The 17,972-nt window shown below is 38.4% G+C and overlaps 1 protein-coding gene across 1 annotated transcript in view; it reads left to right on the top strand.

Annotated features, from left to right (window-relative positions):
- Positions 1 to 5,610, top strand: part of OTOG (otogelin) — a 99,705-nt gene extending 94,095 nt beyond the window's left edge. The window contains exons 55-56 of the mRNA XM_017807136.1: positions 4,015 to 4,094; positions 5,360 to 5,610. Coding sequence (XP_017662625.1) covers positions 4,015 to 4,094; positions 5,360 to 5,560 — 281 coding nt within the window. The 3' untranslated portion in view covers positions 5,561 to 5,610. The remainder of the gene's footprint in view (positions 1 to 4,014; positions 4,095 to 5,359) is intronic.
- Positions 5,611 to 17,972: the final 12,362 nt, after the last annotated feature.

The raw sequence follows: 17,972 nt of genomic DNA, 5'->3' as shown, positions 1-17,972 counted from the left end.
ATGGTTTGGACATCTGTGAGAGCCAATAAAGATTCTCTGGGGAAAAAAAACCCAAACAGAATAAAAATCCTCTAAGGAATAGGTTCCAAATATACTATTTCTTAATAGAAATAAGGAGTTAGGTACATTTTATTTTCTTAACACAGTGGTACATAGCTGAAACGTTTTGGTTGATTTAATGAAGAACTTAGCCTGAGGAAGACACCTAACCAGATGAATTTAAACTCAAATACTTGAAGTTGAGACTGTTAAAAGCAATTGAAAAGGAGATTTTTATACTGGGCAGTATCATGCTGTCTTTAAAAACATGCAAAATTCTGACTCAGTGTGCTTAAGTGGCTGAAATAGTGACCTAAAAGTGTGGGAGAAAGATGGAGAAAAGTGCAGGTATTTCTTGCTGGGTGGGATGGAACTTGCACAGTCACGACTACCAGATCTGGATATATGTTGCCAACAGGGAGGTACCTTTTGGTGTGATTCATCTGTATTGTATTTGGTACTAAAAACTTGATTGAAACTGTGGAAGATTTATCTGGGGAGTTTTTTATGCTCCCACTATAAGGGAATGGTAGTATCTCTTCATGTTTTTTCACTCTGGTGGACCTGTGTTTCAAGCACTTTTCCTAGTTCCATGACTGATTCTCCATAGGCTCTCTGACATCAGTTTTTGATTATCTGACATTACCCTTCAACGCCCTGGCAGGTAAATAAGCCACTTCTGAAAGATTTAGTAAGACAGTTAAACATCCATTAAGCTACTTTTCAGCAGGGCAGAAGATCTTGCTACTATGCGTAGAGAAACATCATAATCACCCTTTAAATTATTAAATTATTGATCTGTGGCATGCATAACAAAGTAAAATTAAACCCTTGAAAAACCCAGTGACTTTTGAGACGCATTTACAAGTAGAGTCCTAGAGTTTTGATTTCACACCTGTTGGTAGACAACACATTAATTCTGTGAATCATGTAAGTTCATTCTGACTCCAGACAAATCTGCTGTCATGAGAGCTGTCAGTTGTAATTGTGTGAGACATTTTATGAGAAGGATTATTGGGTTTTTTATTTTCTTCTGAAGTACTTTACCATTAGAAACAATTGTGATTTTTGTTTTCAGTTTTAATTGGTATTTGAAAATTAAGACCCAGGAGTTCCATCAAAACCTGGAGGTATTACAAATGCTGCTGAGAGGAAATTATACTATTTCTTTGTTGTAGCCCCGAAGGGCACATTAAATTCAGGATAGCAGACTGGCTAAGTTATACCAATGTAGATCAGATTCTTCCTGGTTTTCACATGAGGCTTAGCAATGCATGTAATGCTTGGACATGGTCCTGAGCTGCTGCCACAATGTACCCTGCTTAAGCAAGGAGGAACCAAATGTCCCTTCCAACCTCAGCCATTCTGTGATCCTGCGATATACAAACATTTTAAAGTTGAATTCTGTTTCCAAATATGCCAAAATGTCATAATTCCCAAATGTTTTCATACTATAGGGAATCCTCTGTAACATGTGCTCTGTTCAATGTGTAATATTCTTACCAGGTTCTTCAGTGTCAGTGTTCCTCCCATTCCCTGTTAGCCCAGTCACTCCTACAGCCTATGCTGGCTGTCACACAGGTACATTTTCCTCAAATAGGTAGGACCAACCCAAACAGCATCATTGTTGATTTCCAACAATGTACTCCCTGCTAGGATCATCAGACCTCACATTACCCGGTAATGCCAAAAGCTGCAGTGTAGTGTAACTGCTCATGGTTCAGTGGCTCACATTTTTGTTTTGATTTGTTTTTTCATTTTGCACTGTGTGGGCGGTGCATTGTTGTTAGCCAACAATGTACTGTTGGTAGTAAGCACTTGCATAGTCTTTAGCTTGCTGCATGTGTAAAATTGCTGTGTTTGAAAAAGTAAACTATCATGTTTACAGTGCTGTAGAACATAGAGAATAATGGCTTTGCTTGTTAAAGCTTTACTGTGTAAGCAGCATTTTTGCAGGTGATGTATCATACAGGTTTGCTTTGTGCCATATACAGTAGAAGCAAATAATTTCTTTCCCATCCATAGTTAGAACAGTATACCGAAAATAGCAATCCAGTGTTGACTCCATGAAAATTGGAGATTATCTTTGTTCTTTTTCATAGAGCATGTTAATTCTTTGAATTGTAACATTATGAATGCATTTGTTTTGGCATTTATTTTGTGAAAACAACTCTATATTTCTCTCAGAGAAATTATGTTGACTCTAATTCTGTGCATTACTGAGTGACACATCCTACATTAAATTATGCTTCTGACTCTAGGACTACTAAACTGAAATCTATGTTTCTCTTTCATACTGGTGTCACTTTAAGTGACAACAGTGCTATGAGTCAACCCAAAAACCAAGCAAGGATTTTCAACCATACGGACAGTGAAAAAAAATCTATAATACAACACGTATAAAACGCTCGCGTTTTGTAAGGTTGTTCATGGGAAAGTATATTGTGTTGTAAAGCTCATAAAAAGCCACTGGACATTAATGTACATGCGTGGAAATACATTATATATTTATTTTTTATGGGATATGATGTACTTTCACTGTAGCCTGGGTGAAGTCATAGTCACAGCTGCACTGAATTCTCCACCCTAAACACCATGTATAATGTAAAAGAAGACAGAACCGTGAAAAGAACTGTGAAAAACATGAAATAATGGTGAGTTTTTTATTTTCAAGAACAACTTATTTTTTCTTTGTTTCTCAATTTACTTTTTACTAAGCAAATATAATTCAACAGCAGCCAAGCAGTAGCCAACCGTTTATGTTTGCAGGTTTTTATTTGTTTCCAAGAAGATTTACTGGTAGTTTCTTTCATATTCTAGAAAACTCTGTTGTGTCTAGGAACAGTAAGAGACTTAGATAATTTAAGAAAAAAAAGACAACAGAACCACCAACCAACCAAAAAAAAAAAGAACAAAAAATTGTTTCTCTTTGAGAAGCAGTATTACTGGTTTGACAGTGATTAGAACAGGGAACTGGATACTGCTCATAAAGATGTGATAAAACTGTGTCCCAGTTCAGTATTGGGTATTGGTCAGACTGATGAATCCTTTAGTGCCCTTGCTTTTCTGGAGCTAACAGTATTCACCTTCTGTCAACATCCTTGGGTTTCTTGACTGAAAGAAAACACATCTCTGTGGAGATGTCATGGGGGGCTGCATCAAGACGCATAGAATCTAGTGTGAAACAGTGGAAGCTGTTGTATTAAAATGAGCTGTTCATTTCTCTTACAGATCTGCAGTACAATGTGGTTTCTCCAGCATAGAGAGGGTCATCCTAAGAAGACACTGTGCTTCCTGATCTCTTACAACTGAACTTTATACTGAACATCTTTGTTTTTCTTCAAATGTTCAGGATTCCCTTCTTCAATGAAGCTTAACTCCGTATTTAATTCCGTGATTTCTTGTTATCTTTTGTGTTTTATTCATGTACTTTGTAAATACTTCTATGAGAAAAATTGTGGAAATAATGGAAATGCAAATAAAAAATTTCATTTGTTCACTGGTGTTCTTTTATTTAATAAAAACATAATAAAACCAAATATAAAGCCCCCTGAATCCCTGTTCTTCATCAGATTCTGCTGTCGCGTATTCATTTTAAACTTTGTTTATACCACTGGAATGCAATTACTGCTATTAAAGTTTGTTGCAGGTATTTAATAGAAAATGCACTTTACGCCTTATTAACAGGTCTTCTCACAGGAGTGGTTGATCAGTTTTGCAAAATTTTTTGAACACAGTGGATTTACTCTTAAAAAACTTCTGAATGAAGAATGAACCTTTTGTAATTGTTATTAAAGATATAATGAGATGGATACTTTAATGCATGAAATAGAATAGTTTTAAAAGTGATTCAGTATATAGCTGATGGGTATCTTCTTTGTACCTCTTGACCCAGTAAAATGTTCAGGAATGTTCTCGTCTCGGAAATGTTTAGAATTTTGAGCTGATATTTTTTGATCTATGACCATTTTGCAGGTAAGGAAGATGGAAAATTCTGTAAGAAGGTGACTGTTAGGATGACTATCCGCAAGAACGACTGCAGGAGTAACACACCAGTAAGTAGATAACTATCACAATTTCTTTTTGTAGAAGGGAAAAAATATGAGAAATAAAATGAAGGAAGAAAAAGAACCCAAATTCCACAAGGCTATTGTCTTCATCTCTGTCACAGAGACGGGGATTTCTGTTTCATAGAGCTGTTTTAATGTTTCCCTACATTCTCAGCAATCATCTTCTCAAATAATAAAAAGGAGGCTGTTACTTCTGCTTTTTTCATGCATCTAGGTGCATGTTAATTTAGTGCAAATCCAAAGTCTCATTTCACCCTATAATGCAATTATTATATGCAAATTAACTTCAATATAACTGAATCTTGCCCCTGATATTCTACATTTAAAACGGCTGCAGATGTGTATAATTTTCCATCTGCCCAGGGAAAGTATTTAAATGCCAACTTCATGAAGAAAGGAATCTTGGGTCCTGAAAGCTTTTTTTAGACAGCAGAATGAACATGCTGTAAAATGTGAAGGAAGAATGAGGCACTATCGAAGGATTTACTGTTGAAGGACACCAGCAATGTCCTGCTGGGCAGTAAGACTGTGAGCAGCAGCAAGGGTGCAGACAGACGTCTCATGTGTAAGAGCGCCTGGAAAAGCTGTAATAAAAGAGTGTAGGGAAACAGCTGTAACCTCTAAAATGACTCTGAGAGTATATTTTGTAGAGTAAGCTGTTGAGCAGCCAGGAAATTTAGTCTCAGTGTCTCATTGAACAGAAACACGAATCTTAACTATTAAATATGAAAAAATTATTCAGTTTCTATGACTATTTCTCTTACAGTCTGTATTACAGATTTGGTGTCATTAGTAGTAATTCCTCTTGGCTTTCCAAAGGATTGGTTCTTTTATTCCTCCTTACTGATAACCAGTACAGCAACACTGCATCAGTGTATCACTGAAATGAATACTGCAGGGAGTTGGAGACAGAACATTTGGTGCTGTGTTCAAGCCAAGGTTGTTATGAATACTTTAAAATTCAAAACCAGAATTGTTTCTTTGTGTCTGTTAATAGCCAAAACCTGTTACTGAAATGGACAGAAAAGTCATCACTGATATCAGTAAGATAAAAATTGAGACCTGTCTGGGCAATGTACTTCAGAGCTTATTTTGAGATGTAGTGGGATTTCATAAGGGGCTAGAGGAAAAACCTCCAAATTTTTCATTGCTTTGCCATTGGATTTGGGATGCCTAATGTTTTTGGACTTCTTTGAGAACTCCTAGCTAGCTGCTTCAGTTTGCTGATTGTTCATAATGTTTGTTACCAGGTGAACATTGTTTCATGCGACGGGAAGTGCCCTTCTGCAAGCATTTACAACTACAACATCAACACGTATGCAAGGTTCTGCAAATGCTGCAGGGAGCTCGGGCTGCAGAGACGGACTGTGCAATTGTACTGCACCAGTAACTCAACCTGGGTCAGCTATTCAATCCAAGAGCCCACAGATTGTTCTTGCCAATGGTCTTAAAAAAAAAAAAAAAACAAACCTCATAAAAGGAAAGAAAACAGCAAGCCCAGCTGTTCCCAGCATAAGATGATTTTAATAGTTTATCTCTTAAAAATAAAATAGCCAATCCACTGAATTTCACCAGTTTAATGCAAAAGAGAGCACAAATACTTTTGGACTCTCCTAAATTCTGGAAAAATGGTTTTGCATCTTTTGTATTGTGATTTGTCTTCATTTTCATTCACAGGGATTGTTTTAAGGGTTCTTGTGATATGTGCCAATTTAAAAGGTGATTTATGTTAGCGACACCTCAAGAGAAAGAGCACCATCTGTTTTGTTCTGGAAGGCTGGCCCACTCTTTGTCAGGCACCCATTCCTGTTTTAAATCATTGACAACTTACCTGACAGTAGGTCACTATTTTGAATGCATTGCAATTGTGCAAATACATTCAGAGTCTATCAAGAAAAATTGTTTGGACAATACGAGAAGAATTTTCAGTTTAAATCATATTCCTGTTGCTAAGTAGACCATGTATAAGAAATTCATGTAAAGATTTTTTTTTTTTTTTAATCTGGGAAGCATTATCAATACTGATAACCATGTAATATTCCCTGGTAATAATTTCAGTTTTTTCTAGTGTATTTTATATTGCAGTGAAAAGCATTGTGGCAAGCATGTATTTTATGGAACAGATCGGCTGATTTTAGGTTATCTAGATTAGTCATTAGTAGTTACTTTATTTTTCTGCTAAACAATATGACATAAACTGAAAATGCACAGATTTAAAAAAATGAAAACCATTTTACATTCCTTTATATAGGTATACCTTAAATAAAAACTTTCAGCTTATGAAATGAACCATACTTAAATTGTTTCTTTAGGAGAATGAATGTTGTTTAACACTAACTTTAAAGATAAGAAAATTCATTAGGAAAAAGAAAATGAGGATTATGTATCTGTCTCAAAGAAAAACAAAATTCAAAATCTTTGTCACCTATATAGTAGAATGTAACTTCTTATGGCAAGTGCTTGAAACTGAAAATGTACAACTGTAAGGTTTGAAATTTCAAAAGCAATTTTGCTTATGAATTTGAAATATTAACATTATTTTTTCTCCTCTAAGCTAATGTTATTGTTCTGTTCTTTTTCAAAAAATGCCACTGAGATTCAGCAAAAATTCAATAGCTTTCATTTTGTAGATTAAAACTGTAGATAGCGTGCAGTGATACACCTGAGATCTTTTAGTAGAAAATAGATCTCAGCATGACGTCTTTAAAAGCTGCTTGTCTGCAGTTAATCCAAAGAAAAATCAATCATGTGAACATTTTTGATATTAATTTTGTATACTGTACATTTCATTCTTACAATATCTAATAAACAACAGGAAGTCTTATTTTGTTACAATTAATTTTTCTATAATTGTTCAAGCAATTTACTGTCATGTGATGCAACATACAATGTTTACTTTTTTTTTTTTTTGCAGTGCACATAAGTAGTTTTAGGGTTTGCTGCTATCACTAATATTAATGATCGAATACTACAGCATGAAGGATGTAGTACTACAGCAGGAGGAAGACCTGCATAGGGGGTTTTGAAAATCTACATATTTTTCTGATTCCATCACCACTTTCATCCTCAGAAGTGCAAAATTCAATTATGTCATTTGATTCAAAACAAAAATTGGAAAACCTTTGTTAATGGAAGTGTAACAATGCATATCTGACATTGTCAGATAGACTCTCCTGGAAAAAAGAGTGTGGGGGGGGAAGAAGATAAATTTCTGCACATTCCCTTTACACATTTTTTTCCTAAACTGACCCTCAGGGTTGACTGCAATCAGTAGACAGTATTTTGAGTAGGCATTTTGTTACAATACAGTTGTTGTGTAGTGATGATCACCCTTCAGTACGTAGGGCCAAATAAGTCTTAAGATCTAACTTGTAGGTGCAGTCCCTACCCACTTCACAGGACCTGTTCCTTGTCAAAATCATCTTCTACATAGCAAGAAAGGACAGGATTTGGGAAGAGTGCGTCCTTTGGAAAACCAGAAAAAAAGTGCTGTTTACGAGACATTGAACAGAGCTAAACCCTTGAACCCAAATGCCTAAAATTCAAGCTTTGGCGTTTGTAAAGGTAAAGTTCAGCCTCCCTTAGTTCGCCAGCTGGCACATGCCTTCCTAGAGGGTAGGAATTAATAAAAAGAACTGTTTCTTTTGCCCTCGACCAAGACAGTATTTGCTGTGAAGTGCCAGCTGCCATAAAGGACAGAATTAGAGCAGGAATTAGGCCAGCCACCATGCTTCCCTCAGCTGCAGCATGGTCCCTCCTCATGTCACTTGAGCAAAGAATTCATTGCTTCCAGCAGCTCAGGGCAGTAACTCTGAAAACCATTCAAGATGGAAACTTTCAGCTCCTGGTTGAAGAGCAAAATTAGTACTGGTAGTGAGAGTAGAAAGCAGGCTGTGCCGTATGCGGTAACTGTAATCAAACACTGCTGCTGCTTCTACTTCAGGAGTAAAATAATAAGCACTATGTCAAGTCCCTACTTCTGATTTTTCTAAACTTTAAGCTTATGCTGAGAGAAACAAGGAGAAAGATTCAAACTGCCTATGGCTTGATAGGGGAAGCTACTTTTATCCCTGCCTCTGTGTTAAATTCCTTTACATGTCCTCAACCTATCTGTGGTTGTTCAAAGCCACCCAGGCCCTTATCATGTATTTACCTTGCCCTGCATTTGCAGAAAGCAGCTCAGCTGGAAAAAGATTGTGCCTTATTTGTAATTCCACATCTTTGGAAACCAAAGGGACCTCAATGTGGATTTCATCTGACCCTTCCATGCTGGAAGTACTGCGACTGTTAACAGTGACTGAGTCCTAAAACAAGTTTATATTCTTTCTTCTGTCTTTTGCTTGGCACTGACCTTCTTGAAACTGAGGCCTCTTACATTTCTTTGCAAGTCTCAGAACTTTACTCCACCCCAAGGGCGATCTTCTCCACACATGTTTGCATACATGGAGTTTCTCCCCAAAAGTGATTCCTAATGTAGATGTAGAAACATCACAGGCTTGTATCTTGTTAAATCTAGGATTTAAAACCTTTCTTATGCTGGGGGTTTTTTCCCATCTTTAAATAAAACATTTAGTATACAAATATGAAAACATTTCTTGTTTGTTATGGTGCCGATTGCTCATTGTCATCTTCTTTAAAAAACACTTTATTTGCATTACCTCAAGCAAGCTTACCCAGCCTTGATTCGCAGGAAAATATAAGCAATTTGGCAGCTGAAGTCTTGAGTATTATGTATATTGGCCCCTAAGAAAGGCCTTTAAAAAGAAATGTAATTATATCAATTGTGCTATCTAAATGCTCACTGTCTGGCTTATTAGTACATGATCTAGATTCAGGATAACAGTCTCTTGAGTAATGTTTTCTCTAATTAGTGATAGTACTGCCTGGTGGTTTGGTAAGTTAATCTGAAATATTGGCATCTGCTGGTCTGCAGTTTAATGAGAACTCTTAGTCACAAGTTAACTTACACCCCCTCAGATAGCCCTCAAGTATGCAGTCCATGAACTCAGATCAAAATCATTCAAAAAATTTTGCTCTCACTCTTATCTCTGCCCACACCATTATCTCTCTCCCCAGTGCAAGCGGCTATGAATAATTAAAATGAGGTAACAACTGCTATGCAGATGGTGATTTTTTTGGAAAAAGCCCCTCTTAGTGTGATGAAGACATGTAACCTCTTTAGAAATAGTACCTGACAAATTGCCATCAGGTCTCCTTTCTCTATGGACTTTTGACCAAGACTTTGACTATGTCAGCTCACATTAGCCGTTTAAAACATTGATAACTGAATTAACTCAGGTGGCCAGACTTCATCCATCACCAAAGAAAGGTATGTGCATCCAAAGAGTGACTCATCCCATTCTAAAATAGATGTCTAAGATCGATGTGGTGAATCATCCTCCAGATGTATCATCTTTCTTTTTCACTGTGGAGAGAACTTGGATGGCAAGATGTGGTTAGGCACCTTACTTTTGGGTTATTAAAATTAGCTGGAATTAAGTTCACCTTTAATGGTTAAAAATATCTCAACAGGCTCAAAGTCAGCTACTCTGATAGCAATTATGGCAATAATCGTGTCTTATCTGACCACTTTATATGAGGTGATTAATGGTAATAGATGATTTGTATGAAGCTGAATGGGATTTAATTTGTCTTGTAAGGTTTTTCCTTGTGTCCTAAAGTATACTTACTTTGTGTGACAGCTATAAAACTATCCCTGTATCTCTAGAGCTGAAGACAGACATCGTCATCAGCCAAATCTTCAAGATGGAAAGTACAGCTGAATTTGCAAAGATGGGATGTGTTTATTTCCATGACAATATGCTATATTAGCTGGTAAGGTGAGTGAATATTTCTGTTTTATAGATGTTTTATTGTGTAGATGTTGGCTTGAGTCTTGCAAGTGATTTGTGATCTTGCTTTCTAAGCTTTTGGCTTCCAAGATCTTTAAGGTAATACAATTCTTCAGAAAATGATGAAACCGATATATGAAATATCTTTGTGTTTTAGCTCTTTAGATTGTCTGGAGTTGAGTTTAGGGCAGCAGAGAGGTTTTTCAATACACAGGCCTTTCCTAACTGTTTTCTATACGATTGGCCAGGGGCAGATTCTGACCTCAGTTACTCTACTTGAAAAGGCATCAGATTTGGTGTTTGTTTTTTCTCGGGAGTGATATTAGTTCACGAATTGAATGTGCGAAATTTGTCCAGCATGTGCCTTGTGTAGTCAGTTATTGGGAAAAAATATAGCAGAGCACTTTAATACATTTCTTTTTGATTAAAAATTCAGAAGTCTAATCTTAAGCATGAAATATATAAGACAGAATAGCTGGAGTTATGCCTAATGCCAAGACCATGCCCATTCTTGATCTCTGTGCTTAATCCCTCAACTGTCTTTTCTGGCCAATATTCCTTATTGAACTTCACATTTATTTTACTAAATAGGGGAAAGGCAGAAAAGGACCGTCTGAGAAAAGGGCATGCAACTAATAGGCTTGATCTCTAACCTGGCTCTATGTAGAGTGGTGTCCTTTGTCTGTAAGACAGGAGCATCACTAATAATATGCTTTTCATTTCTTAGCAAGAGAAGACAGTGATATATGTTCTTCCTCCCCACGACCACCAAAGAACCACTTTGCCCAAGCAAAGCTATTTCAGTGAGAGGCAGAAGTTAGCTGTATAAAAATTAACCACTGAAGTTAAGTGTTCTTGTTAAATGTTGCTGGAGTGACCAGGGGTTCCCAGATAACCCAGTGTGTAGCACACAGAGATCAGGGTTTTGTATGAGAATGGTAGTTTGTACAGCCCAGCATTCGGTTTCTGACCTCTTGTTCCTGAGGAAACTGCAAGAAGAGGGAAACTTTATATTAGTGTTTTTGGAATTAAAAAAAGTGATTTAGAATTTTACATTGTGAAACCTCATTTTTAAGCAAATACACCTATGGGCTGTCCAACACTGTAATAGCAAAGTCTCCCACGTCTTATGAATCATAAAAACCCCTTTCAGTTATCTTTGGTGGCAAATGACTTCACAGGCCAATTGGATGCTGTGAAGAAATACACAGTTTCACAGTTCACAGGGTTTCAGTTCACAGGAGGGGAACGGGCCCTGGCTATTGGTACCATTTATTGTTTGCACAGGTTCACCACAACCCTTTTTAGGGCCACGTTGTCTGCGAGCACCAAGAGCGCACTGGAAGCAGATTTTGCTGTTGCAGTGTTGATGCTGTTTGGTAAATAGCTTCCCCTCACCACTGCTTGTTTCAGGCTCTGCAGCTGGACGTCCGCTTGACCTTTCCCTGTGCTATTGTTTAAAATAGTGGTTGTTTAAAAGCATTTTTCCACTATTGGGCTGACAGTATTACAGTAGTTCCACCCGGGGCAGGACCAGCCCTGTGGAAAAAGGAGGACAAGTTCACATTGTATTCCTGCTTATATATTTTCCTGGAATTCCAAGAATGAAAACTTTTTAGAAGAAGGCCTAACAAAAGGGCTGGCTTAAAACATAAATAAATGCCTATTGTATCTACTTGGGAAAACTTTGAATAGAAAAAACCCTCCACTTTTAATTAAAATCCCTAAAATATTACAAATGTTTTTCCGGAAACCTCCTTATTTTCAAATATTCTTTTGAAATGCCAGTATTTTATATCCTGACTCTCATCCTTTCATTTCTGCTTTGGAAGAGGCATAGAAAGGAGATGAGGGATGAGATTTTTAATGACAACATTCAGAAATTTTTCTCTTCAAATTGGACTGGCAAGCCCAATTCTCCTGAAGTTGTTACACAGAGGAAAGTGGGACTCAGTACCTGAGGGGACCTATTGTGAATTTTGGCTTTAGAGTGGCAGGGGGAAAGAGCCCCTCCCTGGATAATGAATGGAAACCACCATATTCTGTGGTTACACTGATGGCAATGGGCTTGGGTACAGCCCTTGGTGTGGTATTAGTACAGGTTTTCCACATGTGTCCAGTGCCCCTCTGTCTGTGTGTTTTGTGGTGATGCCTCAATAAGGTCAGAGCAAGCTGACGTGGCAGGGGCTGAAGATTGCTGCTGTTTTTCCCAGCAAATGCCTATGGGATGTTTGATGAAACGTTCTGGCTTTCAGAATTCTTTCAGTTCGGGATGTGTTGTCATGCTTTCTCAGGGCTGCAGTTTGGGACTTGTCTTTAGGCACTGAGGGAGATGTAGCTGCTGCACAAGACCACAAAGTTCATTCTGTGTTGCAGCTTGGCCATGAAACTTTGAGCTGTACACCAAAATAAAGAGTTGTAGGCCAGAGTTAATGCAAGGATTTCTGTGTTGTTCCAGTATTAGGAACTGGTACATACTTTATTTTTTAAATTAGAAGAAATATTCTGCAAGCCTGTATTTAATGGTAAAAAAATTGCAAATACTGCTCTGCTTAAAAAATAAAGTTTTATCACTTTTAAATTATTGTTATTATATTTTTAATAGTAATTACTCTCCTATCTTCTTCTTTCTTGTGGGACTAAAGGAGAAGTGTGGGGTCTTCAGATAGCTCTAATAATGGAGTCTTGTAATTACCTATAATGGAATGAAAGAAAATATAACCTAGTGCCCTGTAAGTACTTTACTTAAGCTGATTTCTGGAAGGAAATTCACAGCACTATTGCACATTTGTTTCTCAGCTCCGTGACCAGAGGGGGGAGGGAAAATAGCATTTTTAGCTTTAGATTTGGCCATATCGTAGCACTTCCAAATCTTCTGTCAACACTGGTGTGACGTTGCATTCATTAAAAAATGCACGACCTTTTTAAATATCCATCTGTTATATAAATAAAAATAATGCAGCCCTATATTTTTAAGGTATGCTAATCCTGCATAGCCATGGTCTAATTATCAAATGATTTCATGCTACCCTGGTGGCAGGCAACATCCAGACCACTGAACACTTGCTATGGATCTCTCATTAAATCCCTCTTGCACAGTTTCATTCATAAATTTACCATGGCTTTTAAAACAAAATAGTTCGATGCTTATACAGCAATATCAAATAAGAGCAGTATCTTTCCAGAAAGCAACATTTTTCAGATGCTCCACTTCATGCATGACTGAGTAATTGGTGGCAAACTCTGTTATTGCTGCCTTTTACCTTGAGTGGAAGCCATGCCACTGGTTATGGTCAAAGACAAGGTTCCCTGGGTGTAACCTATCCATACCTTTGTGGAGCTTGAATATTCTACTCTCTACACCAAGCTTCATTTTGACAATAATTGGGTATCAACATTCCTGATCCACACCCTGCTCCATTCTGGCTACATTGGAGCTAGCACAGAGGTGCTGGGGTGCTCATGGCTCTTGCCTTCTCTGATGTTCTTTCAGCCCTGCCCTGTGTCTGCTCCCTAGGGAGATATGGTGTCTTGGAGCTTTGGAAACATGTCACATTAAGCTTGGAGAGCCAAAATCCAAAGAAAATTGTGATTTCGTTGGTTTTGTTGTTAATTTAACTTTGAAAAGGCTTGAAAAGTTACTTGGTGGAAGTGTTTACTTATTTCCTTATGGCAATTTTTAACCTTTGTGTTCAGTGCAAAGGGCTTATTACCAAGTGACCATGCGTTTAACTCCATTAAAAATGGAATTATTAAAACCAGAATTGAAGTATTTGTCCAGATTTACCCTAGACTGCAATTTATCCTAAACAACTTCATGCCGTCTGTGCCATCAGCTCTTTTACAAGGCAAGTTTTGCAGCTTAACAAGACATTTTCCTTTTGTCTTGTGACTTGGAGTAATCTGATAATATTGCTTTCTCTAGGCTTGCACCACCCTCCATGGTGTGTTTTTTAAAGCAATATGTACCCCATAGATCTATTTCCCTTGATTTGTCAAAGCACTTCTTGGGCAGAATTGAACAGAATTTTTTCTACCTCTGTGTGAGAGCTGATAGAGAGCTGGTTAGCTGGATCCAAGTCATGGTGGGGAAAAAGAGCCTCTGACTTACATCGGGCAGATCAAAGCATCCTCAGCAAATCTGCAGATGAAACTAAGCTGGGTGGTACTGTTGACACACCTGAAGGACAGGATGCCATGCCAGACCTGCACAAGCTCGAGAAGTGGACGCACGGGAGTTTTATGCAGTTTAACAAGACCAGGTGCAGGGTCCTGCACATGGGTGAGGGTGACACCCAGTTTCAATCCAGGCCAGGGGATAAACAGATCGAGAGCAGACCTGCCGAGAAGGACTTGAGGGTGCTGCTGGATGAGAGGTTTGACATGAGCTGGCAACATGAGCTCATAGCCCAGAAACCCAACCATATCCTGGGCTGCATCAAAAGCAGTGTGACCAGCACCTCAAGGGAGGTGCTTCTGCCCCTCTACTCTGCTCTAGTGAGACCCTACATCAAGTGCTGCATCCAGCTCTGGAGTCACCAGCACAGGAAGAACATCAACCTGTTGGAGCGAGTCCAATGAAGGCCACAAAGATAATTAGAGGGAGGAGCACCTCTCCTATGAGGAAAGGCTGAGAGAATTGGGATTGTTCAGCCCGGAGGAGAGAAGGCTTTGGGGTGACCTAATTGCAGCCTTCCAGTACCTGAAGGGAACCTACAAGAAATATGGAGAGAGACTATTTACAAGGGCATGTAGTGACAGGACAAGGGGAAATGGCTTCAAACTGAGAGTAAGTTTAGATTAGATATTAGAAAGAAATTCTTTACTGTGAGGGTGGTGAGGCACTGGAAGAGGTTGCCCAGGGAAGTTGTGGATGTCTTCAAGGCCAGGCTGGAGGGGTCCAGTGAAAGGTGTCCCTGTCCATGGCAGGGATGTTGGAACGAGATGATCATTAAAGTCCCTTCTAACCCAAACCATTCTGTGTTTCTGTGATTCACCGATGATCGCAAACAGCACCAGTGTGCAGTAGCTGGGGACTGCTGGGGAGGGAGGACATAGAGAGAGATACCTTGTGATTGTGCATTTGGATTAATTTCCCATCCTTGCTGCATTTTTTTCCTTTTCCTTGATGAAAGTTTTGTCACTTCCAGTACTTCCATATTCTGGTTCAAATCACCTTGCACAGCTCAAAATATTTTTATCAGCCTTTCATGTTTGCCCCAAACTGCTTCACATAAGAATGAGAAAGTACCACAGGAGTGATTTGCACCAATGTGCTATCAGCATCCCTGTCTTCCTGCTAGAGTTTAATGAATGAATTTCCCTCTTCTCTGGCACAGCTAATTCTGATTAAAGAATTTGTAATAAGCTGGACTTTTCAGTGAGTTGTGTGCTCACTCACTGACCTACATGTCTTGCTCATTGCTTACAGAGCTTGTTTTTGTTACCAGGTCATTTGAAGTTCAAAGCAGTTGAAGATCTTTGCAGCATATTCCTTAAGATACTGCTATTCTCTGTGTAGAAAAATCCTTATCCAGAGCAATGGAGAAATATCTGTTGGAAGTGGAATTCGAGCAAAATTTCTTCTAAACCATTTGAATAAAAGGTACCTGGGGACTGTCAGGGTACCAGCCTGTGCTAGCATTCACGCCACTTCCCGGTTTTCATGCTGCAAGCCATGTCCCCCCATGGCTGGACTGCCACTGTCAGCAGAGGTTAGAAGAGCACAGACAAGGCAGAGTGACACATTGGGGCATCACACAGACACATATTTAAAATGGGTATATTTTCTAATCATGTTTTATTTAATCTCCTTTGTGGGTCATCTGAAAGCCGTGGAAATACAGATGGTAACAAAAAAGCCCTAAATAATCAGAGCAGCCTGTCTTAGCACTGCCAGTTTGCTCTGTTTCTGTCTGCCACAAGCCTGCCTCTTTCCTTCTTTTTCCTCTCAGGTGGTTTGTTTTGTTCATGGCCCAGTTGACATGTATGAGGTACAGGATAGTGGAGTGTGGCTGGGCTGGGATTGCCTGAACAGGGGTGTGTGGAAACAACTGTGTCTGGGCAAACTGGGGGAATTTTTACAGGCTAAAGTGACCATCTTTGCACTCAGGCTGGTCCTTTCCATGTTTCTCTTCCAAAGATTGTAAGTACCAGAAACTCCCAGGCAGATGACATATCACAGACAGATACATATTCTAATTATGCAGACAAGCAAATAACTCTTTCAGCTGAGAACTTCAGTAGCACACATTGCAAACTAATGGAGGACTGTGTCCATTACAGAAGACTTCTATCCAAATTATTTGCTTGTCTAAACTGTAAACTTCCAAATTAAATATTTTTACTAGAGAGGGTTATGGGTAAATTGTTCAGGGGGTGGGGTGCTTCCACCATCTCTAGCAAACAATAATGTATGGAGAATTAATGCATGTGCAGCTGAAATGTGTTACTTACTCTCCAAGGAGGTAAGTTGTGGTGGGAAGAACAAACAGGAGTAAGTGCCAGCATCTGTGGTCAAGTTAGCCTTGTACTTCCAAGAAACAGATAACTGAAAACAGGAAAACTGAAAAATAAATTTCAATTATTTGATGTTCTGGTTGTATTTGAAATGTATATACACTATGTATAATCTATGTGTGTATATCATATACATGCATGCAATGGTAATGTGGTACTGGTGGCCAATAAACAGCACCCAGTGGTCATGGATGTTTTCTCTCTATACCTGTTGAAGATTCCATTAAAACACCATTTTATGTATGTGTGCTTGTGCAAGTAGGTAAAATCAGATATTACCATCTAATATGGGTAGTAATAGGGTTTTTTATTCAAAGCATTGGTTACTAATTGGATTTTCAGTTCACTGACTTGTCACATTGCTGCTGAGTTCAAGATGTTAAGAATATTTTCCAAATGGCCAAATCTCATATTTAAAATTCTAATGTATTTTACATAACATAAGAGGTTTTTAGTACCAGAAAAATTCCATTTTCCTCAGTCCAGTTTCAGGTTCCTAACCTGATTTTCTGGGCTTAATCCTCTTCCTGTTGAAATCAGTAAATACATTGTAATATAATGATTCACGTTCAAGGTTCAACCATAGAAAATTAAGACTACATGCTGATTTTACTGCCATTGTTGAAAGATGATCTCTTAAAATGTGTAAAAGCACAATAAACTGTTTAACTCTTTCAGTCCTATTTTTCTTTCTTAAGAGAATCTAAACACTTAAAACATGGATCTTTGGTTTAGACCTAATGAAGACAAAGAGATAAAAGCTGAGAGATGCTATTTAGATAGGAATACCTTTTGTAGTTTCAAATGTGGGTCAGTCACTGGACAATATGGAGCTTGACATAAGATGCCAGGAAAACTGTAGTTTACTTTGTCCACCTTTCTTGATGCTTGGCTGTCATTTTTTATTTGCCATGTGAAAAATGAGGATGCTTTAGAAAACACCAACACTTGCTCTAATATCTGTTGGTGAAAAGATATCCAAGTTGAGATGGTTTTGTTCCTTATTTGCACACAAACTGCAGTCAGTTTAGTAGCACTTATCTTTCCTTAACTAATGAAGGTTAAGCAAGACTGAAAGGATGTAAAAAGCAAGTGGAGCATATTTTATTGTTTTAACACAGAACAATGTAATTAGCACTATGGAAGTATGGGCTTTGATTTGTTTAACTCTTTGAGTTTTTGTGGAAAAGCCACCCAAATCAATCCGTCTTGCTAAAATGTACTGGATGTGCTGTGAAACACACTGTGAGAGCTTGGGTTGCCCTGTTGTCATTGAACAGCCCGGCAGCATCTCGTGTGCTCTGCACAAAGGTCCTCTGGTTAGGAGGGGACTGACTGATGTTGGTAGCAGTGATGGGCCTGCATCTCAAAAGGTGAATGTTTCAAAATGGGCTTTGGAGTATGCTTCAGGCTGTCTTCAAGTGGGTTTTCCGGAAGTTTCAAGTGCTACCTTTTCTGCTTTGCTGCATCACACAGATGCAATAACCACAAG

The sequence above is a fragment of the Lepidothrix coronata genome, unplaced genomic scaffold, assembly GCF_001604755.1.
Source record: "Lepidothrix coronata isolate B3197 unplaced genomic scaffold, Lepidothrix_coronata-1.0 Scaffold1, whole genome shotgun sequence".
NCBI classification, from domain to species: Eukaryota; Metazoa; Chordata; class Aves; order Passeriformes; family Pipridae; genus Lepidothrix; species Lepidothrix coronata.
The sequence above is the reverse complement of the archived record's forward strand: the minus strand, read 5'-3'. Positions and strand labels throughout refer to the sequence as shown.